At 48.4% G+C, this 24,807-nt stretch overlaps 2 protein-coding genes across 3 annotated transcripts in view; one reads left to right on the forward strand and one right to left on the reverse strand.

The window, feature by feature from the left end:
• Positions 1-2,353, forward strand: part of Marchf3 (membrane associated ring-CH-type finger 3) — a 143,838-nt gene extending 141,485 nt beyond the window's left edge. For both annotated transcript variants that reach the window (XM_075968632.1, XM_075968631.1), the window contains one exon: positions 1,416-2,353. In XM_075968632.1, coding sequence (XP_075824747.1) covers positions 1,416-1,574 — 159 coding nt within the window. In that variant the 3' untranslated portion in view covers positions 1,575-2,353. The remainder of the gene's footprint in view (positions 1-1,415) is intronic.
• Positions 2,354-20,169: 17,816 nt separating this feature from the next.
• Positions 20,170-24,807, reverse strand: part of Lmnb1 (lamin B1) — a 45,326-nt gene continuing 40,688 nt past the window's right edge. The window contains exons 10-11 of the mRNA XM_075968633.1: positions 23,602-23,709; positions 20,170-20,840 (exon numbers count right to left, since the gene is read on the reverse strand). Coding sequence (XP_075824748.1) covers positions 20,799-20,840; positions 23,602-23,709 — 150 coding nt within the window. The 3' untranslated portion in view covers positions 20,170-20,798. The remainder of the gene's footprint in view (positions 20,841-23,601; positions 23,710-24,807) is intronic.

The following is a 24,807-nucleotide window of genomic DNA, read 5'->3' on the forward strand; positions in this document are numbered from 1 at the left end:
CATCCGCTCCTCACCTCAAGATGTTCAGTGGTGGCCTTGGATTCCAGGGTCCTGATGTGAGCTTTTTTGATCAGAGTTTCTACTTTCTTTTATTTTCAGAGAAACTGTACTCAAACCATCAGATCAGGCCTCTCTGTGGACTCTTCCTAGGGTCTCAGAACTTCCCCAACCCAAGACTGTTCAACAGTGAATTGTCACTCTGAGCTCGGGGCACAAACCGAGGGATCTGGATGCACTCAAACTGAAAACTCCCCAGTTTGGTGTTTTGTTTTATTTTGTTTTACATTCATTTATTTGTCTTCTGGGGGAGGGGAAGTCTATTCGCTCTTCCCACCATGGAGGTCCCAAGAGTTCAAGTCCTCAGGCTCAGTGGTAACTTCCTTGTCTGTTGGAGCCATCTCCCAGTCCTCACCCCCAATTTTAGAAGTATGCCTCCAACTGGGCTTGGTGGCACACGCATTTTGCCAGCATTTGGGAGTAGAGGCAGGCAGATCCCTATGAATTTGAGGTCAGCCTGGTCTCCATAACCAATTCCTGGTCAACCAGGGCTAGATAGTGAAGCCGTCTCTTCTTTAAAAAATGGGGGGGGGAGGGTGTGAAATCTGAATTTTTTGAGCAGGCCGTCAGTTTCTGCCAGCCTTTTCTAAAACAAGCATCCCATTCTAAAACATCTAGATAAATAGCAAGCACTTTAAGGTACACGTAGGTCCTGAAACCTGAAAGCAGTGTTTTGGTCAGAAAACATGGGATCTTCTCAGTTCTTCACTCAGCTCATTCCAGCAACTTCCAAGGCGTCTAACACTGTGAGAAGCGGAGAGCCAACACCAGCTCTGCTCCCCAGACGCTGGGAGCCCATGGGGAGAGACAAGAAAATACAGTGTTGACCTCTACACCATGGTCAGGCCAGGTGACAGATTTGCAGCCGGTCTAGCACAGGATGAAAGGTGTCCTTTATTTCTGAGTACAAATGGGGTCTTTTACACTGAGCAGTCTAAGCTGCTGAGGAGTACAAGGAGTCCCAGCACCCCTCCCCTCTAACTGCAACATGGAGAAGAGACAGCTGCATTGCCTGGGGTCCACAGCTGGACAGGGCTTGGGGCTGTCTCTCTGGTCAGGCTTCTTCAGGACTGAGGCTTGGGAACAGGGCACCACTAGACTGGAAACAGATCCCAACTCAGAAGGAAATGCGTTTTCCTGTTCAACTCCTGATCTCTCCCAGAATGTGGAGGAGAAAAGGAAACAGTCATGCCAGCCCCGACAGAGGATATGGCAGGCTCAGTTGCTCGCTGGAGATCCTTGCCCAGGGTCCTTGCCCCACCCTAGTACTGTAGCTTTAAATGACGTGCTTATCGACATGAATTGACTATCAACTTCTGCGCCTCTGACCCTTTCGTACTTTTCCTCCCCTGCCCCAGGTGTCATTTCGGTACCACTGTCGACTGTACAACGAGTGGCGTCGGACCAATCAGAGGGTGATTCTCCTCATTCCAAAGTCTGTCAACGTGCCCTCTCATCAGCAGTCCTTGCTGGGGCTCCACTCAGCTAAGAGGAACTCAAAGGAGACCATTGTTTGATGTCCGCGTGGTCAGTCGGTAGACCCACTGTTTGGAAGTTTCTGCACTGGGGGCCCTGCGCTGAGCCACCACCCCGAAGCCCTTCCCTTAGCCTTGTGGGTCTAAGAACATCTGGAGCCATGTGACCACATCGCCTGAGTAACGAACTCGGCCAGAAGGAAGCAAATGCCGTTTGACTTCAAAATCATGAATGCTGCACTCATATACTTGCTAAGCTGCCAAACACGTCTATTTAGCAGATACTGTATGGGATTCTCGGAACACCTCTTTACCATATGAGGAAGGTTGTCCTGCTGCGGATGCAATTCAATTCTTCCTTTTTTATTACTATTTCAAATATATATATATATAGATATATAAATATATAATTTAGACGATAATCAAAAAATTTAAAAGCCAATGTACAAACTGGTTTCTTGGTTTGGATGGGTTTTATCTGGGCTAGTTTATTCTTTTCCCGGTTTCTACTGTGGATTCTTTGGCGGCTAACTTGATAGCCAGCGTGGTCTCTCTCATCTCTTTCATGTCCCTTACTCAAGGCGACAGTGTAATTAGTGCAGAACAAGTCACATCTGAAGGGTGTTTTGTACTAAACCTCATTTAGTTATTCAGTTTTTAAAGGGAAAAGCAGGCGTGGCAACTCGCCACGCCGTGAGCTGTTCATTTAAATATTACTAAGGAGGAAAATGAAGGCAAGAAGCTCGCGCCTTTCCACTTGTTTGGTACTGACAGCTGATAGAAGCTATTTTCTAATAATAAATATCTGGTGTGTGAAAGCCGCCTAACTGGTGCAAGGCTCTTTCTTTTCAGTTCTTCAAACCTGTATAGCTCCCCAACTAGGTTTACAAAATGAAAAAGTCAGAGCAAAAAACCAGCCGTTCCTGTCCCTGCCTCGCCTCAGTTAGTTCAAGTCTTCATTTCTGCTTTTGCAGGGAACTGGGGATCCAGGGTGGCTTCTAGGAACCCTAGACCTGTTTTGCATATCAATTAGCATCCCCGTGGCTCTCCTGAATTTCTTGCCTGAGAGGTAGGCGTGAGGATAAAGCCTGTCCTAGCAGCCTGATGCTTAGTCGAACACCCTGTTGTCAGATTAAAAAAAAAAAAAAAAAAAAAAAAAAAAAAACGTGCCACACAGTTTCTTTCCCCAGCCACGGTGCCAATTCTGTCGCAGGCCAAAATAGACTTTGTCTGAGGGCTTCGTGTCTCCCTTTTATCCGACACAGCATAGACGGCTGACCCCTAGCCCGCATTGTGTGTCCACTGAAGTCAGGAGCGGATGTCTTTGAGGCAAACACAGGCTGGGGCGGCTCCCACCTGGCCACCCACACATACACGCACAGGGCGACAAGGTTGACCCAGACGAAAAATCGGGCTCTCTGGAACATGACCCACATTCTAAATAACCGCTCCAGCACCGCCTTCTGCTCCCGGAGCAGGACCGCGTGAGTGCCGGCAGCGGCGCAGGCAGAGGCTCGGAGGGGACCTGGGAACGATTGGTTCTGCAGATTGACGAAGCTGCTGCAGCTGTCCCCTTTGTGGGCCAGACCGTCCTCGCCCAGGCTGTTCTCTGCGCTGCCCAGGGAGGGAAACAGCTGTACGATCTTCACTGGGAAACTCAGATGTGCTTTATGGCTTATGACAATAGGTTCCCTCCCCACCACGTCTCCCTTCGACACTTCAATTCCAGTAATCCAGGTCTCAGCCCGACTGTTTATGCGGCCCTGCTCACGCCCTCGGCTGTCATTAACCGCACCACCATCAACCGTTTCTTAATTGACCTTTTTAAAATGCTGGACACCGCTGGCTGCACGCAGCTGCCACACATTTAAATTTCCTCAGCGGAGTCCAGCTTGGTAGCTTGTGAATTGCTGCACTGCAATATACTTGATAAATGACGTCCAGCCAGCCTTGGGCCCTGAGCTGTCAGGGGAACCAGTGACACCACTCAAGCGAATAGCACAACCTTCGTGAAAGGTCCATTCCCTCTCTTGGCTGCCACCGATTGGAATTAAGGAGGGGGTGGCATCTAAGTATCTGCTGAGTTAGGGTGCGGAGAATTCCTGCTGCCCTGGGTCATGAGATTAAAAACAGTATTAAAAGTAGGGCTTCCGAGAGCCTCCCTGGGGCTTTGAGGAGGGCAGCACATTGGTACGATGCCTCTGCCAGGCCTCTTTCCTACCAGTTTGAACCCACCCTCAGGAAGGAAAGCAGAGCCCCCCGCCCAAGGTTGAATGTAGGGTGGTAAGAAAGGTACCTCTGGGAGAATAACAGTGCCTGGTCCTCCAAGTGCAGCGGTTCTCAGCCTTCCTAATGCTGCGACCCCTCAATACAGTTCCTGGCATTGTGGTGACCCCCAGTTATAAAATTATTTTCGTTGCTACTTCATAACTGCAGTTTTGCCACAGTTATGAATTGTGATGTAAATGTCGGTGTTTTATGATGGCCTTAGGCAACCCCTGTGAAAGGGTCATTTGGAAGCCCCCTCCACCCCTGTCATAACCCACAGGTTGAGAACACCTGTTCTACTGAGGACCCTAGTCTTCGTCAGCAACAGCACCCATCTTGGATCCTTAAACCTCTGGAGATCATCTCATTCCCTCTTGGTCATGTAACCCGAGGTTATGCAAGGTAAGGGAGTCTACAGACAGGGGTCTGTACATCTGAGGGGAAAGGGTCTGCTGGCTAACTGGAGCAAAACCACCACCATTTTCAACTGGGCCAGAGGAGGACATTCCCCCTGGCTACCCAAGAGAGGAAGTGCTGTGATTGGTGCTAAAAGGTAAGGCTCTGATTGATCCAAACCTGAATCTTTGTGGCTGTGAGATTGATGCCAAAGAGTCAAAGCTAGGTATGCTTGATTAAATAAATAAATAAATAAATAAATAAATAAATAAATAAATAAAGGCTGTGACTGGGCCAAAGCCTCCCTTCTCGGCCTGTGTAAGGCTGCTAGGGCTCATTGAAGTCAGCCCTGTGCTGCCTCCCCTGAGCCAGAAACGTGAAGTCTAATAAAAGGCGTCTCTCAAGCGATCTTTTCTTGTCTACCTTGGTGCAGGGCGAGCCGCTAACAAAGAAAGAGGCAGCAGTGTCAGGGGAAGCATCAGCCTAGCAGTCAATGCGCTGATCTGTGAAAGCAGCAAGGCCTCTGGCTGATTGACAGCTGAAGCAGCAGCTGCTGAACAGCTGGTGAACAGGAAGGGAAGACAGGGATGGGAAGAAAGGTCAGAGAGCAGAGAGAACGGTGGATACAAGGTGGTAATGAGTCAGAAGAAACTGCAGGTAATGAGTCAGAAGAAACTGCAGGCGAGGCTCTACTCACCTTGAGTTCCAAGAAGCCATCATGTCTTTAGGGTCAAGAATCTCAGGCTAAGAGGGATCCTGATACCTAGGCCTTCCTGGAAGCTTCCCTGCCAGCTACAGGCAAAGGATGATGAAAGCCTATTTCCTGGACCCGTATAGGAACAGTAAGAGTGTGGGACTAAGAATCAGATTCTCACGGTCTATGGGAGTACAGTTACGCTAGAAGGTAGCACCTGCTGCTACTCCACAGCCTGCGGCCACCACACTCTCCTGCCAAATATGGAGGCAAACAGAAACTGTCAAAGATGAACAGGAAGATTTGCCTACCCCTGATTTCTATCTGAGCAGAGCAAAGGATCCCAGCCAGCTGGCTGGTAATGTTCCCTTCCTAACCATTTGTCTTGAGAATATCATGGAGAAACAAACGTGTGTGGCAGGGAAGCCAGGAAGACAACAACGAGCCCAACATGCCCTTGCCTGCCCCGTGTGCATGCATGTGCTTCCGAGTATCCTCATCTGGGGAAGGAGCAGAGGACATGGGGCATGCACACGAATTCTACAGCCTGTGCCCAGATGAACTGTGAGATCTAACAGTCAAAAGGAATGATTTAGAATTTATTTTGTCTTTCGTTGTCCCAGTCCCCTTGCCCCAGGTGCCAGACACTGCCAGAGTGTCACTTCCATCTGAGCTATAGCCACAGCCACTTCATTTTCAGTCATCTGGAGCACGGAGGAGCCAAAGGAAGAGGTGGAAACCCTTGTTCTACACTTAAGATCAGCGGCAGACCCCATTTTTTCCCTGGCACTCCATGTCCTTCTGCACACGGCCCTCCAGCCGCTATATCTCTGTGCTTATACTACTTCCTTGTCCTAGATCTGAATCCCATCAACTTTTCTTAATAGCCCGCATATCTTCCCCAACTTCCCAAACTTAGAAAGGCAGAGACCAAAGAACCCAAGCAGGAAAAGACAGCTAAGAAATTAAACCAGCAAATGCTTCCTTTCCTCTTCAATCCAGCATTCTAGAAGTCACCTGAAGACCAACCACACAGTTTATGTTCCCTAATACCACATGAGAAAAACAGAGAGTGGTCCTAAAGCTTGATGTGTGGGAGGCTTGGGCCCACGCGTGGGGAGAGAGTTTCGGATTGGTTAAGGAATCTAGGGTTGGAACCATGATAGAACTGGCTTGACGTTGCTCTTGGCTGAGAACAGAGGACCTCTCAACAGAGGAGCAGGCCATATGAAGCCTGATGCTTCGGTGATGGAGTCATGAGAAACTGACGCTGGGTGGTGAACCTGGGCAACTGCTAACACACAAAAGATGGGGCAGTTCCGCAGAAACGTAGGCTCCTGGCCAGCAACAGCCGCAGTGTCTAGAGGTTTGCTTGGGGACATTCTGTCTTTCTGTTTGCTGTTATGGTCGGTCTTGGTGATTGAAGCCATTTCCCAATGAAGCAAGAGCAGACAAGAACTAAGGCCAGGCAGTGGTGGTACACGCCTTTAATTCCAGCACTTGAGAGGCAGTGGCGTTGTGGCATGCAGGCAGCAGGGAGCATATCCACAAGAGGGACTTCCTGGATTAGCATCCACCAGTGGGCATGCTGGGTCATGGGATGGCAAGTTACCCTCGATGTTTCTGTGCTCACCACACAGCAGCGGCTGCTTTCTTTGGAGCCTGTCCTGGAACTAGCTCTGTAAACCAGGCTGGTCTCGAACTCACAGAGATCTGCCTGCCTCTGCCTCCCGAGTGCTGGGATTAAAGGCGTGCGCCACCATTGCCCAGCTTAGCATTATATTTTTAAGATTTATCTGTGGACTCGTTGGTTTGCCTGCGTGTAGTCTGTAGACAAGAGTGCAAAGCTTGCTGAGGCCAGGGGAGGGCATCAGATCCTTTGAAAGGGGAGTTACAACCACTTGTGAGCCACCATACAGGTACTGGGAAGCAGAGGCGGTTCCAGTCAGCTGAGTTCATGGTCAGCCTGGACTACAGAGTGAGTTCTAGGCCAGTCAAGGCTACGTAAAGAAAAATCAAAACACAAAGGGCCTGGAGCCAACCTGTCTGTGGTCTAAGGGTTCAGGTGTCTCCTTATGAGGGGTTAATTTCCCTACGACTTGCCACTAAACAGTCTCTCTCCCTTGCTCAGTCCCTGGCCTGTCAACCAGGTCTTCCGCTGAGTTCCGTCGGTGAATTCCGTCTGCTTTAGGGGACCATTTCCTGCTGTCGCCTGTCTGGTCACACCTTTCTCCTGTGACTTCCCAGAGTCTCCCATCCACAAGGAAGAACAGCAGCTTCCCACTGCCTTTCGACTCCACCCCCACCCCCAGATTGGCTTATTTATTATCAAATTAGTTACTTTAGTGTAGAAATTTTAAATCACCGCAGTCTTGCTGGAATGAAAGAATCTGGGGTTCGAGTGAATTTATACATTTCATGAAAGTCAACGTCTTTGCCATTTCCAGGTGCTCGACACCCCATTGGCTCGTCTTTTTGTGCTCTGTCGTGGAATTTGCATACAATTCCAATCCTGACACCTTAGCCACCTCCTAGTCCCTGAGCGCCAGTGAGAACACTAATCTGGCTGTGTCTCTCCTGGGGCCTGTGTTTGTTCTAATAGCTGGAGGATCCTGGGCACTTCTGGCCCGCTGGTCAGCCCATCCTGACCTTTCTGTGGCGGCAAAGTGCCTGCTGCTCTCTCAGGCACAATGCACCCAGTTCCTCCAATTGCCCTCATGTAATCTCGCTGAATTTTTTCTATTCCTAATATTTTTAAAGCTATTAAGGTAATTAAATATAGTAACATTGAGAAATATGTATAATTTCTATTTTAACCCACTCTAATAAGATTCACTAATGTAACGCCATTCTTCCGCTGCCGAATGTATTTTAACAGGATTTTTTTCTATGTCTGGTTCTGTTAAAACCCAAAAGTTCCCACCAACACTGCCATTCCCATGCAGTACCTGAGAACTGAACCTTGTCTGTTTTTTTTCCATCTCCCTATTTATAGCTCCCTGTCTTGAGAGGAGACTGGCAGTCATCATCCCTGCTCTTTGCTTATTAAATCACTCCCCCTGCATAAAATGCATCTCCTTCTCCACTGATAACACAGTCCCCCAACCCCCACGCCGTGACCTCTCTCCATGTCGCCCGGTCTATGATGCACCCAGTGGCTGATCATCCTCTCCTTTCCATCTTTTCTGGCATTGTTTGGTGTAGCAAGTCTTTTTCTGTCCCTCCAACCAGCTCCCAAATGACACAAAGACTTCTTATTAATTATGAAAGCTTAGGCTTGTTCCTTACTAGCTCTTATAACTTAGCCCATTCACATTAATGTACATTCTGCCATGTGGTTACCCCTCTTCCATCTTTACCTCATGTTTCCTCTCTATGTCTCCTGGCTTCTCCTGCATACCTGTATTCTTCTTCCTTTTCCTTCCTCTCCCCAGAAATCCTGCCTGTACCTCCTGCCTAGCTATTGGCCATTCAGCCTTTTATTACACCAATCACAACAATACACCTTCACACGGTGTACAAACATCCCACAACAGTTTAGTGGTCCCTCTATTTCAGTCTTTTTTGTTCATTTGGCAATATGGATGTCAGCAATCTTTTTGAAGAAATTCGGTGGGATTTTTGCTGCTGTTTGGTTTGGTTTTCCGAGACAGGGTTTCTCTGTATCCCTGGTTGTCCTCAAACTCCATAGACTGGGCTGGCTTTGAACTCAGAGATCCACCTGCCTCTGCCACTCGAGGGCTGGAATTAAAGGTGTGCACCACCACTAAACTTAGAACTTTCCTAATTTTCCGTTGCCCTCTCCCACTCTTATTACATTATATACTCCCTCCTCCTTCAATTCAGTTGGTTTCAATCCTCTTTTGTCTTAGGACAAACGGCATAGACTCACGAGTTTTCTTCCAAGTTCAATCTTTTCTATTTATGTTTACTCTTTTTTTTCTAAGTATGATCTTGCTACTCTAATTTTTGTAATTTCTCAGTTTTAGTTCTAAGTCCTTTTGGATTTTTCATTTCCTTCCTTGGCCTAAGAGCCTTTTAATAGTGAGTCTCTCACATCTATCAATGAGCAGGGATTTGAGAGGTGGGGTTATTCTGTGTCTCAGTTAGCTTATTATGATCAACTGTGACCTGCATTCTTTAAAACCATGGAATTGCAAACACAGCTCCATCTACACTACACATGCATGAGTGCATGCATGCACACACTAAGCAGCTGTTACCCATATGTAGAAACTACAGCGTATTGTGCAGGTTGAATCTTGCTTCTTCTAGCTCGACCTATTTCTGAAAAGGGAATAAATTTCTAATTACTGTTGCCTAGTTTTCCTTTGTCTTACTTTATGTATTTAAGTATTATATTAATGTTTACCATCACATCTTAATACAGTGTTCCTCTTACCAAAATATGCTAATATCCCACCTGTCCATTTCCATGTTTAGAATCTTTTACTCAGTACTAAGCATACCCCTGACCTTCTAAGTCTCCTGTGGACAACATACTGATGGATACTTTTAAAAAAGAATAATCCAAGACTCTGAGCTAGTGAACTCCATCAGCTTGCCTTTATTTTACTCTCTGGTCAGCCTTCATCCCTCTATCTCCATGTCTGGTTTTTCCCGTTCTTAAATTCTCCAGGGATCACGACTACCAGGCTAGCAATGTGAACTGGTGGTAAAGAGTTGCTTCCCTCGGAGGTGAAAGAGGGTGGGGGACCCATCAGAGAGTCTCCGGCATTGCGTACAGACGCAGCCAGTCTTCATTTTGCCATACCTTTTGCTGAGACCTGCTGCTGTCCTGTAGGGCCCAACTCCATAGACTGTCATCAGCTTTTAAAGCGAAGGGCTTTCGAAGAGGAATTCCACGTGGCTCACCCGTGTGCCTGCACACACTGTGTGCATCTACCAGGTGAGCAGGCACTGCAGCCCAGCCTTCCTTAACTGCTGGTGGCACTGTGATCGCCTCTAGCTCCACCCTTCCACACTCCCTGGTTGTTGGTTTCCCCAGATCCATTGTCACACTTGGCCTCCCAGCAGTGACTGGGGTGAGCAGCCGGCGGAGGGGGCATACCTTCTGCCCAGCACAATGACCATCGTAGAGCCATTGAACTGCTTTGGGGGGCATGACATAGGAAAGAGACTGGTAACCCCAGAACGAGCATCAACCACTCTCCAGCTTCAGAGCGGACAGCTGGGCTAGATTTCACAGCAGGGGGGCCAGCTGCTACATATCTGTGTTTGGAATGTTAAGTCCTTAACATTCTGGGCAGCGTCCACTGGCTCCCCAGCTTTTGGGCGTGATTCTACTCAGTACAATGGGTAATTAAGTGTACTTGGTAGGACAGCCCAACAGTGTGTCTTCCAATACAAAAAAACGATGCACAGCTCAAGGAAGGAGGCAGCTGTGGCCATCCCAGCTGTGACTACCATGCAGTCGCTCTGACGGAATTCAGCGGCTGCAGCTGTGGCCATCCCAGCTGTGACTACCATGCAGTCGCTCTGATGGAATTCAGCGGCTGCAGCTGTGGCCATCCCAGCTGTGACTACCATGCAGTCGCTCTGATGGAATTCAGCGGCTGCAGCTGTGGCCATCCCAGCTGTGACTACCATGTAGTCACTCTGATGGAATTCAGCGGCTGCTGCTGTTAGGAAGGAGGCGGCTGTGGCCATCCCAGCTGCACACCTACCATACAGTCGCTCTGATGGAATTCAGCGGCTGCTGCTGTTAGGATTGGTTGTGTGCAGTGATTTTCAGCTCCTAATTGGAGGCCTCTGTGAGGGTGACTCTGCAGGAAGCCCAAGTCGCCAGTGCCACCAAGGCAGAGCTTGGTTGCAATATTTTTTTTTTTTTTTTTTTTTTTGGTTTTTCGAGACAGGGTTTCTCTGTGGTTTTGGAGCCTGTCCTGGAACTAGCTCTTGTAGGTTGCAATATTTTTACAATGTAACTTTCCCCCATACCCTTTAAAACGGGAGGCGCAGACAAGCTTGGTGGCATTTTGCAATTAACTTTGCTAATATACAAAATGTCACCAGGCTTTTTCCATCACCGACTTTCCTTCTCACTGCCCCTGCCTAGCAACTGCAAGGCTCACCATGGCTGCTTCCAGCTCAGCTCTTGAGGAAGCTGTGTGGCCCAGCCTGGGTGACAGGATACCAGGAGGTTAGGCACGCTGTTCATTCAGGGCCTCACAGCAGCTGGAGGTCTGGACAGCCCAGACAGATCTGGTCAGGCAGAGATGGAGGGTCCATGGAACGCAGCATGCGGCTAAATCATCCAGTACATCTGTGTGAGGGCCTTAACAATAAAACTAGCCATCAGGATTCTCTGCTACCTAAGGTCCACCAATATTCTGGGACCCGCAGCACAGTCCCCTTGGCCACTCAGTGGTACGCAAGACGGGGAGGGGCTCTCGGGCATATAAAAGGGGGAGGGGCTTTCGGGCGTGTATAAGGGGGAGGGACTTTTGGCCATGTGTGAGGTTTTAAGGCATACACACGGGGAGTGGCTCCAGGGCAGTTGGCGGCTCCCGCGGGGAGCAGGTTCAAAGCCGGTCCTCTGGTTTACAGAGGCAAAGCCGGTCCTCTGGTTTACAGAGGCAAAGCCGGTCCTCTGGTTTACAGAGGCAAAGCCGGTCCTCTGGTTTACAGAGGCACTATGTACATCAAAGCAAAACCTGGTGTCAATCAAGCTAGCATGTGCTGGACCGACTGCGCAGTCAATCATTGCCCAGATGCACGGATGTCAGGGAAGAGGCCTGAGTTTGCTTCCAAGCATGTTTATTTATTTATTATTTATTTATTTGATGGTGAGCAGAAGACCAACAGGCCTCAAAGCATCTGGCTAAAGATAAAAAATCAAACCTGTGCCTTCTTCAAATTAGAGGGCAGTGAAGGGGAGCATCCTTCCTCGCCAGAAAAAGACCATGCAAGGCACCAGAAACCCCGGCACTGCCTTCACTGGCACCGGCACATGCCGGCAGGGGGTGGAGGTGGTGGGCTGAGACTACGCGGCAAGAGAAATCCCCTCCCCCCAGCATGCTCTCAATGCTGAGTGTTGCAGAATGGAGGCAGGGGAGGTGTGAGGAATGTGCTCAAGTCTGTCCCCAGTTGTGGATCATCCACCTCAACCCTGTCCGGCAGCAGCCAACAGTGTTCCCATCCCAGTGTGGGCAACTGGACACTGCAGAGACCTCCACCACCCAGATGAAGACGAGAAAGCTTTGTCAACGAGAGCCCTCAGCGGTCCGAGTGAACAGACTGTGAAGCAGGGCATGGTGGTGGCACGTGCCTTTAATCTGGGCACTCAGGAGACAGAGGCAGACCATCCATGCCTGTATCTTGCGATCAGGAGTTTGAGGCCAGCCTAGTCTGCAGTTAGTTCCAGGACAGCCAGGGCTATGTAGAGAGAGCCACTGTCTCAAAAACAAAACAAAACTATCAGAGAGCGAAACTCAGGGAAACTAAGGTTCCTCTGACTGGGAAAATAACTCAGCCACACGCGTATGTAGGCATATACTCTCTTGTATGTAAACATGTCCTCTTACGTACGTGTGCGCGCGCACAAGTACAAGCAGAAAACCTGTTTAGACAGAACAATGAAGGAATCCCAGGACGGCCAGTCTCAAAGGGAACCCTGAAAAGCCCCCTTATTCCCTCTGCCATTCCTGTCTCTCTCCCAAAGACTGCCCCGCTGGGCCTGCCGCAGGACAAAGAGCAGGTCGCCCAGCAGCAAGTCAGAGATGAAGTAGCCCCATGCCCCCTCCCTGACAGGGACACTGACAGGGATCATCCACTGCGATCCACTGCTGTGATGAAAGGCAGCGAGCAGGCACCACCTGCATTGTCCCCTGCCTGTCCCATCTTGTCTCCTAACAGCCATCTCCTGCAAGGAACCGCTTCCCTCCTTCCCCAGGCAGCCCTGGCATTCACTTGTTCCCATTATCATCGTCGCATCCCTCAGCCAAGCCGGCCCTTCCTAGGGTCTGTGGGAAAACAAGCTGTTGAAGAGCAGGAGGCCAGCGGTGAGGGGTTCAGAGGTGGGCGGGTCCCATTCCTGTATCTTGCGGACTGGTGCCAAGGATGACAAAAGACTCCCCTTCCTTTATTTCATAATGCAGCGTTTCCCAACCTCCCAAAACTACTTTTCTTTTTTAAACAGCTGCCAAAGATACCTTGTCACTTCTCAGCAGCCTGCGGAGTGGAGCCGAGCCGAGCCCTCCGCGGGGCAGCTGCGGCTCCATCATGCCTGAGGCTGTCTTTTGGCACATCAATCCTCTGTCCTAGCTAAAGGCTTCCAGTATTTGTTTAAACGACAGTCCGACCTAAAACTACTGGCTTTCATCAAGGACGGGAGCGCTGCCGTCATCTCCCGTCTGTGAATCAAGCAGAGCGGTACCCAGCTTTGTTCAGGGTGGAAGCGCGAGTGGCCAGCAAGGAAGACGGCTCCGGCTCAACAGTGCGCAGGCGCCATGTCCTCCTGAGGCGCTCAGAGGTTCGCCATCTATCTGGCGGGAACCAAAAGACCCTTAGTGCTTAGTGTCTCCGTGGGAAATACAGAAACAATGGCCAAACATGTGTGGTGTGTCCTAGAAGTCTCCATTTCCCGCTTGAGGCGTGGGCGCGGGGTACTTCCAGGGTCACTGCCATCTTCAGTTTTACAAAGGGTCCCAATGTGAACAGCCTGTCACGGGCTGGCAATGTTCGTAAACGCATCCTTCCTGCCGGAAAAGCAGAGGATCCAGCAGGGCCACGGAAGCGCCTGTGTAGTTAGTGTTCTTCAGCATGGAGGATGCTCCGTGAGGCACAGACACTGACACTCCCCTGAAGGGGACAGTCACCGGCTCTCCTGAGGAGGAGGACAGCTACCACTTGGCTGTTGCTGGAGTAGATTCCCATCCGGGTGCTGGTGCAGTGGGCGCTCATCAGGGTCTCTCTTTGAAGGCAATGCACAAATGCCAACCTCGGGCAGCTTCATGTCCTCAGACTCCAGGCTACCCAGCAACTCCACAGCCAGCCCACATGTCATCTGCTGAGAGGACAGTCACACCCCAGAGTCCTTACGCCCGTACCAGGCTGGAACCTCTCTCTACTTCACTTCCAAGAAGGAGGCTTTGTAGTTTGACCTTGACCCTAGACGAGTCCTTCCCAACCTTCCTAACACTACGACCCTTTAACACAGTTCATGTTGTGGTGACCCCCCCCAACCATAAAATTACTTTGTTGCTACTTCATAACTGTGATTTAGCTGCTGTTATGAATCATAACATAAATATCTATTTTCAGGTAGTCTTAGGTGACCCCTGTGGAAGGGATGCTCTGGGGATTGGGACCCACAGGTTGAGAACCAGTTACTTTTCTATTCCCCTCCTCCAGAGACCACCTGGGAAGTCCAGAGAAACAGACTAGGGGCTGGGCTGTGCGACCATGATAGTCCTAACATCGGAGTTGAAAACTGTCCTTTTGAAACCAGCTTCCTACTAGACAAATCCCTTCTGGAGGCCGTGTGCTGGGAGACGCAGCATGGATGGCAGATCCTACCCAGGAGTTGGGGTTTTCACACATGACAGGGTCAGGGAAGGGCTGCCGCACTATCAGGGTCTCAGCTGCGCAGGGCAGTTAATAAATGACTGGCAAGGCCTGCTGAATCACACTCAATGAAATCTGTGTCGCTTCCGGTGCTCTCAGCGGCTTTCCGTGCCGAGCCACTGACAAACTCAAGAGGACATGTTGACTCTGACCAACACTGTGCGGTTAAAACCCGCAGGAACCCCACCATCCATCCCATCCAAGTCTCCTTACCCTCACCCCGATTCTCTTGGTCAAATCATCTTCAGCTCAGTTTCGAATTCCTATGCACCTACAACCACGACCCTTTTGCACGACCTAACTGAATTCTTCCACCAACACTGGATTGGGTTTTTTACCTCACACCTAACAACATGGAGGTAAAAGAATGTCCGGTCTTCCAGGGCCATGCTTCTGACTAACAGCACTGGTGCCATTAACTGTCACCCTTATAAGGGGCTTTCCATTCAGAGAACTAGGTTAAAGGTCACCAATGTTATTCCGTTTGAACCCTGTCAATAGAGGCCCGTCTGGGAAAGCACGAATTTGGAACATAGCCATGACTACACTTGGCATGTCCTAAACAATGGTCAGTGTTACCTCCATTCTAAACACAGCTGAATCACCAGTTCCCATAATCCCTATCACAGCCGCCCCCACCCCACAAGGAGAAGACAAGGGAGGCACTGACCCCCGCGCTGGGTCACTCAGTAATTCACAAACACTGCCAACACATTGCTTCACTCGGGACAGTTACTTCCGACTGCTTCTTGTGCCCCTACAGCCTCCGTGTGGCTTATGAATAGCAACGCCCCCCCCCCCCAGGAGACTTGATTTCCTCCCTGAGAAAGACTCTGTCCTGAAACCGCCAGTGAGCGGTAAGCTAACTGTAACTGGGTGAACTGTCCGCTGCCCACTGCCTAGGACGGCAGGAGAAGCGGGGCTGTCAAGGACAGATCTGGCCAGTCAGAAGGAAATGGCTCTCCCTCTGGTAGTCCTGACATCTGGGCCCGTTCAGTATCCTGTCTGCAGAGAATCCCACCAGCTAACAAGGTGTAAGGAAGGTAGTATTTGGGTCAATGGCTATTAATATTCAATGAATGTGGCCCTCCCTCCCCGCTCTTAAGTGGCTTTTCTGTCCCCGACCCCATGTGAAAAACCGTGTATCTGAAGCCCGTGCTCCAAGTGTCCGTCCCCTCAGCTCTGAGGCACAAACCCAAGGGCGCCAGTTCGGACTTCTCTCAAGACTCTGGGATAAGGTCACCTTCGTGCGTGCCCTCAGCCTTTTTCTCCAGAGAAAAACCCCTCCCAGGACTGGCACTGGCACTTCTGTCGACTGGGGTGCAGCCCAGACCACTGTTTCTTTTATAATGAAGAATGAACATTCTGGATAGTCGGTGCCATGTCTGCCTGTCACCCCACCCCACCCCACCCCCGAGTTTAAATCTCTTGACAAACACTTAAGGGGAAACGCTCTGACTTCTCATCTGGGAAAATGGTTCACAGGAATTTTTTGGCCCCAGCTTCCAGAACAAGGGAATGGGAAACTGGCAGCCAAATGGGGAAGGCAGGGTCATGGCCTCGGGCACTGGACCAGAACATATGAATGGCAGGGTTGGCGTCCAAAAAAACCTGGTGCTGTTACAGGCAGTGTGAGCCAGGAAGCTCCCTGGCTCAGGCGGAGGGAAAACCAGAGCTGGCACTCCGCTTGAGAGCTGGGTAATGTGGAGATCATACTTGGTGACTAAGCCAGAAAGCCAACAGGAGTTAACTGTCCCTCTGGCGTATATGCGATACTCCGTGGTTAACACCTGTGGTCAGACTCAGGTCCCAGGACCACAGGGAGGTTTGGCTGAATAAGCACGGATACTCCTCAGGCCACCCCAGACCAGCTAACCTGGGGGATGGGGTGCCGGATGTGACCCCCACACCTCAGGAAAGGGAGGCAGGAAAAACGAGCCTGCAGCAGTCTGGGTTACAGAGTGAGACGTGAGCTCAAAACATAAAACCAACTCAAAAAACCACTGAGCAACCCCAACACTTTGAGAATGAGTCACAAAACTGAGGGGAACAAACCTCGGCACACTGCAGTAACCAAGCTCACGCAGCGGCCCGCAAAAGGAAAGTGGGTCTAACAGGCCAGGACCAGAAGAGGGTGGCTGCCAGGGAAACCGAGACTCCCAACTCACACAGTGGAGAGGCACTTGCATATAAATCTGGGTGAATCTGTGCTTTATTGTTATAAAGTCATTAAGCTACGGGCAGGCTGTCTCCTGAAATTGAGAGGTGCCCTTTGTCTCTGGAGAAAGTCAGCCAAGGACAGGATTTACTGAGCTGTTCAAACTGAAAGAGAAAGCAGTACCGTGGAAGTGGGCACCGGGAGGTAGGACCTGGAACGATTTCACACCCTGGGCTGGTGCAGATCTCCAGGGCAAACTGGCCTCTCTGTGTACTGTTCTCTGCCTGCACCCTGACACCTCCACGCCAGCCCAGTCTAGCAGTGTCCAGCCCAAAACAACCCGTGAATTAGATAGCCTTCCCACACTTAGTAAAGTGAGACGCCAATCCTCCAGCTATGTGAAATGCGACTTCTCTACATTTCGCCTCTATTTTACCTAAGAAGTTTCCCGTTCCCGTCAATTTGGATGATTATCCCTTTCGAAAGGTGGCCAAACAGAAGAAATGGAATTCTACATCACACCCGCATCAGCACCATTGCTTCAGGAAGCACAACAGCCCCAGGGTCAGAATTCTGGCTTTTGCCATACATAAAAAAAATATCAAACTCTTGCTTCAGGGATCGCAACACTGGACCAGACTCTCCTTCACAGTCTTAGGAGGCGCAAGCTACCTCGTGCAGGGTGAGAACCTTTCTCATCTTCAAATGCATGTTGGCCACGAAAAGGAACGTTGCAATATTCGTTAACATATGATGGTGCATAAATTGAGGAGGCGAAAGTCAATAGGCACGTGACTTGAGATAATCACACCCTAAACATGCTCACGCGTATCTATACACGCATGTGTGACAACAAATTAAGATGACATGGGCGAGCCCTCGTGTATCTATACACGTATGTACACAACAATAAACTAAATGGCACAGGGAAGGCCCCCCTCCACCCTAAGACTGGTAAAATAGAATCGGCCATGTCTTCTTCAGTAGGATGGTACAGGACAACAGTCAACATCCTAGCACTTGTCACAAAACAGCCACTCTTGCTGAGGAGCGGTCGCAATCCGAAAACCCCAAGAGGCAAACCGCCTATTATTAGGAAGTCAACAAATGCACCTATAACAAAAAAATAAAAATAAGCAACCCTCAGAACTCTGGGGCTTTCAGGCCTCGAGAGATCCTACATCAAAATAAGGCGGGCAGCTCCAGAGAGAAGATGCCCAAGGTCATCCTCCGGCTTACACATACTCATTCTGCACCCCGCACCTCCCACCCCCTCCTCCTTCCCTGTCTCTCTCCCCCTTCCTCCCTTTAAGAGAATCAAAGCAACTTCAGAAAGCCAATGAAATCAAAGCCCAGTGGCTTGGACAAATGCCAAGGTAGAAGAGCTAAGAGCAGAATTAGTGTGACAAGCACAAAGGACTTACTAGAACATGGCACCAAGGAATCTATAACATGAGAAAAGAGAAGTTTTGGGGGCAGTGGTGGTGCACACCTTTAATCCCAGCACTTGGGAGGCAGAGGCCAGCGGATCTCTGTGAGTTCAAGGCCAGCCTGGTCTACAAGGGGGACACGGTTTCCAGAACTTGAGACCCAAGACCCAAGTCAGAGGAACGAAAATAAGCTAAACACGAAGGTCAAAATAGACAAACCAAGGGAGAAAATGAATTCCCACTTGTTATAAAAGAAGAGTAATTTCAGGTGGGCAGTGATGAAAGACACCTTTAATCCCAGCACTCGGGAAGCAGAGACAGGTGGATCTGGCCAGCCTGGTCAACAAGAGCAAGTTCCAGGACAGCTAAGGCTGTTACACAGAGAAACCCAGTCTCCAAAACAAACAAACAAAAACGGGTAATTTCAAAGCATCTTCCTGTGTCTGGCCTCCAAGGGAGATGTGAGTGCAGTGTTCCCAGCACCCCAAAGTCCACAGGACAGACTCAGAGTAGCCAACCCCTAAAAACAGCCCAAAGCTCCAAACTACTTTGGTGAATCGAACCCTGGGATCTTTACTATAAATGTCACCAGATCAAATAACATTCTACTATGTCACCACTGCCTATTCCCTTAATGTCCAAAGTGTTGGTTTTTATAGCATAATTAATCTGGTGGTAAAGAACCCAGAGTATACTTTGATGACAAGAACCCCATCTTGCAACCAAATATTTCACACCCATGTTCGCTGTCTTCCATCTCGCCATTCAGAAGATAAATCTGTGTTGAGAAGTTATCATTTTATCTGCTTTAGCAGACAGAATTTCTGACCCAGCATTTATCTCGCGTCTGCGGCGGCGGTGCGCGCAGTAAATCTGTGAGCGCAGTAATTTGGGGCTTTCTGAGTCATTTCCAAGCCAGAGCTGGCAGTCTCTACACAGCCTTCTGCAGGATATTTTCAGGAGAGCAAACCCTTTGGGTTAGCTTCTGAAATATCATCCATGTGTTCTAGGGAGGCTTCCGACATTCCGCTCCTACAAGATGAACCAATCACAGGACAGAAACTCCTCAAATCCACAAGCGGTGATGCCCCAGCTGATGCCCCAGGGAGGAGCACACAGCGAGGCCCACACAGCGAGGCCACGTGCCACAGCACTCGCTGCTATTCAGTTACTCTTCCAGAGGGGATTTCTAAATCCATTTCTTTCCCTGTCTATTTTATTCTCCTCCACTGTGCACACCTACTCTGTGTCTTCATCCACTGCTGAGAAGCTGAAGAGCAAGGGAAGCATTGAGCATCGTCATTACCGACAACAGAGCACTGGAGTCTCTGACTCGGAATCTATTTCTCTCCTCAATTTTGAATGCATCCCTGAAAAGTCCAGTTGTGGGTGGAGGGGAGGGGACTGGGAGGAGAGGAGGGAGGGGAAACTGAGGTCATATGTAAAAGGAAAAATATTATTTAAATAACATAAAAGTCCAATTCGCACAAGCCAATCAAAACTAGTACATGTCTACCCTGTCAAGATCTGTCTAAAGCAGTGGTTCTCAACCGTCCTAGTCCTACGGTGACCCTCGGGCTGGAGAGATGGCTCAGCGGTTAAGAGCACTGACTGCTCTTCCAGAGGACCTGAGTTCAATTCCCAGCAACCACGTGGTGGCTCAGAATCACCCATAATGAGATCTAGTGCCCTCTTCTGGTCTACAGGCAGGATACTGTATAAACAAATAAATAAATCTTAAAAAAAAAAATACAGTTCCTCATGTTGTGGTGACCAACTATAACATGTTCATTGCTACTTTATAATAACTATAATTTTGCTGTTATGATGAATCATAATGCAAATATCTGATATGCAGCATGTCTGATATAAAACCCCTGTGAAATGGTCATTTGAACCCCCCCTCAAAAGGGCTGAGATCCGCAGACTGAGAACCTCTGATCTAGAGTTAAAAGGACAATAGAGTAATAGTAAAACAGCCTTTTATTTGTTAATGTCGCATAAGAAATTTAAGCATGTTACACTATCTTAAAAAACACAACTAGAGCATTGAGGAGAACCCTTCCCCCCCAGCCCCCTACCCCCTATCCCCCCCCCCCCCCCCGGAATCAGAAATTTAAGAGAAGTAGCTGAACAGACAACAGCTCTGTGGAACACCTCCATCCAGAGCGCGTACATGATGACTGGATGAATATTGCCTTCTTACAAAACGTCTCTTCTCTTTTCTATTTAAAAAAATTTGTAACCTTGATCACTTATTACAAAAAAAATCCATACAAAAGTTCAATATATTGAAAATGCTTTCCCCCATCCCGAACAGCACCGTTTTATATATAGCAGAGATTGATCAAGAGCAGACCGCCCAACTAGACAGAGCAGTCTTCAAATTATGCCCGGACACAGTGGTATACTTACTTACCCTCCCCTCCCCTTCTTAAAGAACTTAAAAAAAAAAATACATACACACATACAAAAAAATGCCAAAAACGTGAGGGCCCCTTCCCAAACAGTACAGTTAGTTCAGTGTCGATAATTCACATCTTGCATCAACGTGTATGGATAAGATTTCTTTTACAAAACTTTCAGTGTCAAAAAGGAAATTAAGGCCATCAGATTCGCAGCTTAAAAATTCACATAAAGGAAATACAAAAATATTGTGTGCTTCTGAGGAGGCGCTGCACTGTATACAGGGTTACCATGCTCCTATCTTGACCAAGACAGGTGACGGGACAAGTTCACATAATGGCACAGCTTCTATTGGATGCTCTTGGGGATCCCTGAGAGGGAAAACAGAAGGTACAATCAGAATTAACAATATCACAATGTTCTAAAAACAAAATAAGGACTAAAGACCTGCATACCTACTTAAAACAGGCCTGGTCACGGCTCACTCTTTTTAGCATTATCGTAACGACTCACTTCAACAAATCCCACAATTGAGCTTCTTTCTACACTAGCTGCACCAGGGTTTTAAAACAAAAAACAAAGCAAACAACCAACAGCTGATCAAAGCCTGTAAACAAGAGTTTCTCACTTAACTTCGTAATTTTAAAGTAATTCTCCTATGTAGCTGAGCTGAAAACACCATGGTGAAATAGAAACTCAGGTTAGCTGAGGTTTCAATAATAACAAGATTTGGTCTTAAATAAATAAGAAAAAAATTTAAAAAGTGTTTTCTAAAGAGCCGCAACAGGGGCTGGAGAAATGGACGGCTCATTAGGAGCACTTGTTGCCCTCCCAGGAGGACCTGGGTCTGATGCCGGCCACTTCAGTTCCGGGGACCCTATGCCCTCTTCTGGCCTATCCAGGTACTGCACGGTGAGGTGCACAGATGTGCAGGTAAAACATTCATACACATAAGATAAAAGGGTTTTAAACCTTTATAGCGCTGGGGCATTGCTCATCGTCACTTGCAAAACTCACTCACTGTGTGACTCGCTCCTAACTAAACTAAAAACTAAACTGAACTAAAACGGAAGGTTATCAGTTCCGGGGTACTGGATCACCACCACTGTGCTGGGTTTCCCTCTTTTGGCTGTTTTGAACTCTGAGGCTACTATCATCTATGATGATCACAAGCGCAAAACTTAAAACACCTCAGACTTTTTCTTTTCTTCTCTCTTCTCGGAGTCTGCATTCACGTACCTCCTCAGTGGCTCCAGAGTCAACCCCTAACTTAGTCTGCCTAGTGATATTCTGATATTTCATTTCTCTTTTCTGCAGACTGTGTGGAAGCTACAGGCCTGGGCAATGTGAACCAAGAGCTCAACAGGAGGCTTTCAACTTGATCCTTCCCACAAACCCAACGACACAGCTGACAAACTGATGACTTCGCATCCTGTGACCCCCAACGGCAGGTGCTTCCCTAGCATGCAGGAGCACCCTGGATCTGACCCACAAAACCACAAGACATCCACAACTCTTGGTCCCTCCTTCACAAGAAAAAGACCCTTCCCCCGAGTGCTGGGCGGCATTGGCTTACTTCTAGAAAATGAGATAGAAAGGGTTCTGGGCCCAGCTTTTGGGAGGCCTAGCATTTGCTGTTTTTACTATCTTTGCCGCTGCCCAGTCAAACCACAGACTCATGGGGACTAAGAAACAATCCTGTGTATCCTAAGACAGTAGTTCAAACAGTATCTTTTGTCCTTTCATTTCACCCAAACAATGTCCTATCCTTCAAAACAACTGTTTACAGTGACACTCTCCAGTGTGACCTGGCAGGACCCATACAGACCACTGTCCTCAAATGTTATCTTCCTTCTACTCTGAGGCTTCCACTGATGGTAGGAAATGGATCTTGGTGCTTGTTTTCCATTAAAGTCAAGCATAACATACTTTCCTTAACTACGCCAGCAAAATGACAAGGCATCCAGACTAAAGAAAATCCCACCACGAGAGGTCACACACGTGAGGTCTGCTGAGGGCAGTGTAGTCTGATAATGTAGTCTGATGATGCTCCCCTAGGCTCACATCATCGTAGTCATCAGGGAGTGACTATTTGAAAGGGATGTATGTAGTTGGAGGAAGTGGTTCAGGAGCCCACGCCAGATCGACTTCCCCCTTACAGATGAGGATGTTTCTCCCAGTTACGGCTCCAGCACTGTGCATGCTGCCACACTCCCCACCGTAATGATGAACTTAAACTCTGAAACTGTAAGCCCAGTTAAATATTTTCTTTCTTAAGAGTTGCCCTCGTCAGCCGGGCAGTGGTGGCGCACGCCTTTAATCCCAGCACTCGGGAGGCAGAGGCAGGTGGATCTCTGTGAGTTCGAGGCCAGCCTGGTCTACAAGAGCTAGTTCCAGGACAGGAACCAAAAGCTACGGAGAAACCCTGTCTCGAAAAATCCAAAAAAAAAAAAAAAAAAAGAGTTGCCCTGGTCATGGTGTCTCTTCACAACAGAACACCGATTAATAAACAAGGCCAACTTAGATTACAATTATGGAGACAAGCAGACAACAAGAGACCAATTAATGACCATGCTCGACAGCTTGAGAATCTAAGCTCATTAGTTATATTAATATATATTTTTTCCAAATTTAATTAGTTAAAGCTGAATTTGGGGTTTGTTTGAAGATTTATACAAAGCCCATGCATTAGCTAAACTCTTACAATGACTTAATGAATGGCAACTTAATATAACAGCAATGAATTTGGCTCCGCTCTGAAGCTCAGCGCGACTCTAGGTTCTGTTTTCTGTTGAGCTTATATGGGAATGCTGCTCTCATTTGGTAGCACAAACTTTTCAGACTCCAATAAATAAAAATAAACTTCAAGGCACACGAGCTAATTAATCTGCGCATCTGCAAGTAACATACATGTCCAGCACAACACGTTATCTATCTACACCAGAAAACAAGTGACAAAAGCAAAGGTTGAAGAGAAAACAAAACTGAAAGAGACTTCCATTTCCCAGGGCACCAGGTTGGCTGCCCCGAGCACTGCTGGCTGAGTGCACACCCAGCGGTGACCTGCCACTGCTCGGGCCACAGACAGCAAGGGCACCCATACCGTGTCATCAGAATTATAACAAAGTGTACCTGCTGGTGGAAACGCTCCTCCTCAATAACCACTCCAAGGGGCTCTTCCTCCTCCTCTTCCTCTTCGGGTATGGTTGTCTTAAAGACTGTACTTCTCTGAGCAACCTCCTAGAAGCAAGATAGCAAACTTCAAGTTAGAAGCCATGGGAAAGAGGCCCTTTCCTTTGCTTAAGGAACAGCATGGCTGTATCAAGGATTTTTTTTAAAAAGCCATTCCATCAGCAGCTTTAGCTAGTGAATTTTGTGTAATTAGCAGCAGTTAGTAGACCTTCAATTTTTCCTGCAGGGGAGCTAGTGGGATCCAATTTGAAATACCTGCTGAGCAGTTTCTAATGCTTTTTGTCCTATTCTGTTACTAAAAATTCTGTGCAAGTCACTTGGCATACTAAATTCTCTATAAAACTCAACATGAACTCTGCTTAAAGATCTTAGCTCTGAGCAAAGAAAAGGTGCTAAACAAACGCTGAATAAAAGAAGCTGGAGGCCAACTGCTGCACCTCAGGGACACGGTGGCAGCAGGACCACCTGAGCGGTGCGGACACAAAGACAGCACCTTTCATTCCACCAGGAGCTGGGAGCGGGACAGATTAGCACTCATTACTAGCAGCACTGCACAGGTTCTGTGTGGACTTGAATCAGTGTAGAGGATGGAGGAAGCCAGAGGCCCAGCCAGAAACTTCAGTTCTGTGAAGCCAGTCTTTACAAACGCAATCAGCCCATAAACATCAGCCTGTCCTAACCAAAACAACAGCATTAAATGCAGAACCCGAGTCCTACAGCAGACATCAAATGCAGCTACAGTTCTTTGACAAGAATCCTAGGGCTCACATGGAGAAAATACCAAAAAGTACCCAAAAGGTGCGTGCCAGTATCTTACACTTAGTTTCCTGAGCGCTGAGAGCTAGCACAGTAAGGCTATTAGTAGGCTAACAGTGTAAGCATTTACCAGGTAAACATTCTGTATCAGATGCTGTTTTGATAAAATGTGAACATTCAGAGGTGAAATCACTCAAAGCCCAAAGTCAGCATGCAGTGGAGACAGACCCTGACAAGGACAACTGGGCCCTCGTCTGTGCTAATAAATCAATACCCTCTAAAGCACTATTTCCAATGTGCGACAGTTTCCATTTACTCAGTATCAATCACTTGGCAGCTCTGGTCTAACTGAAGCTTCAGTCACTTCACATTTCAATGGGATTCTGGTAA

This window comes from Microtus pennsylvanicus, chromosome 4, assembly GCF_037038515.1.
Source record: "Microtus pennsylvanicus isolate mMicPen1 chromosome 4, mMicPen1.hap1, whole genome shotgun sequence".
Classification (NCBI taxonomy): Eukaryota; Metazoa; Chordata; class Mammalia; order Rodentia; family Cricetidae; genus Microtus; species Microtus pennsylvanicus.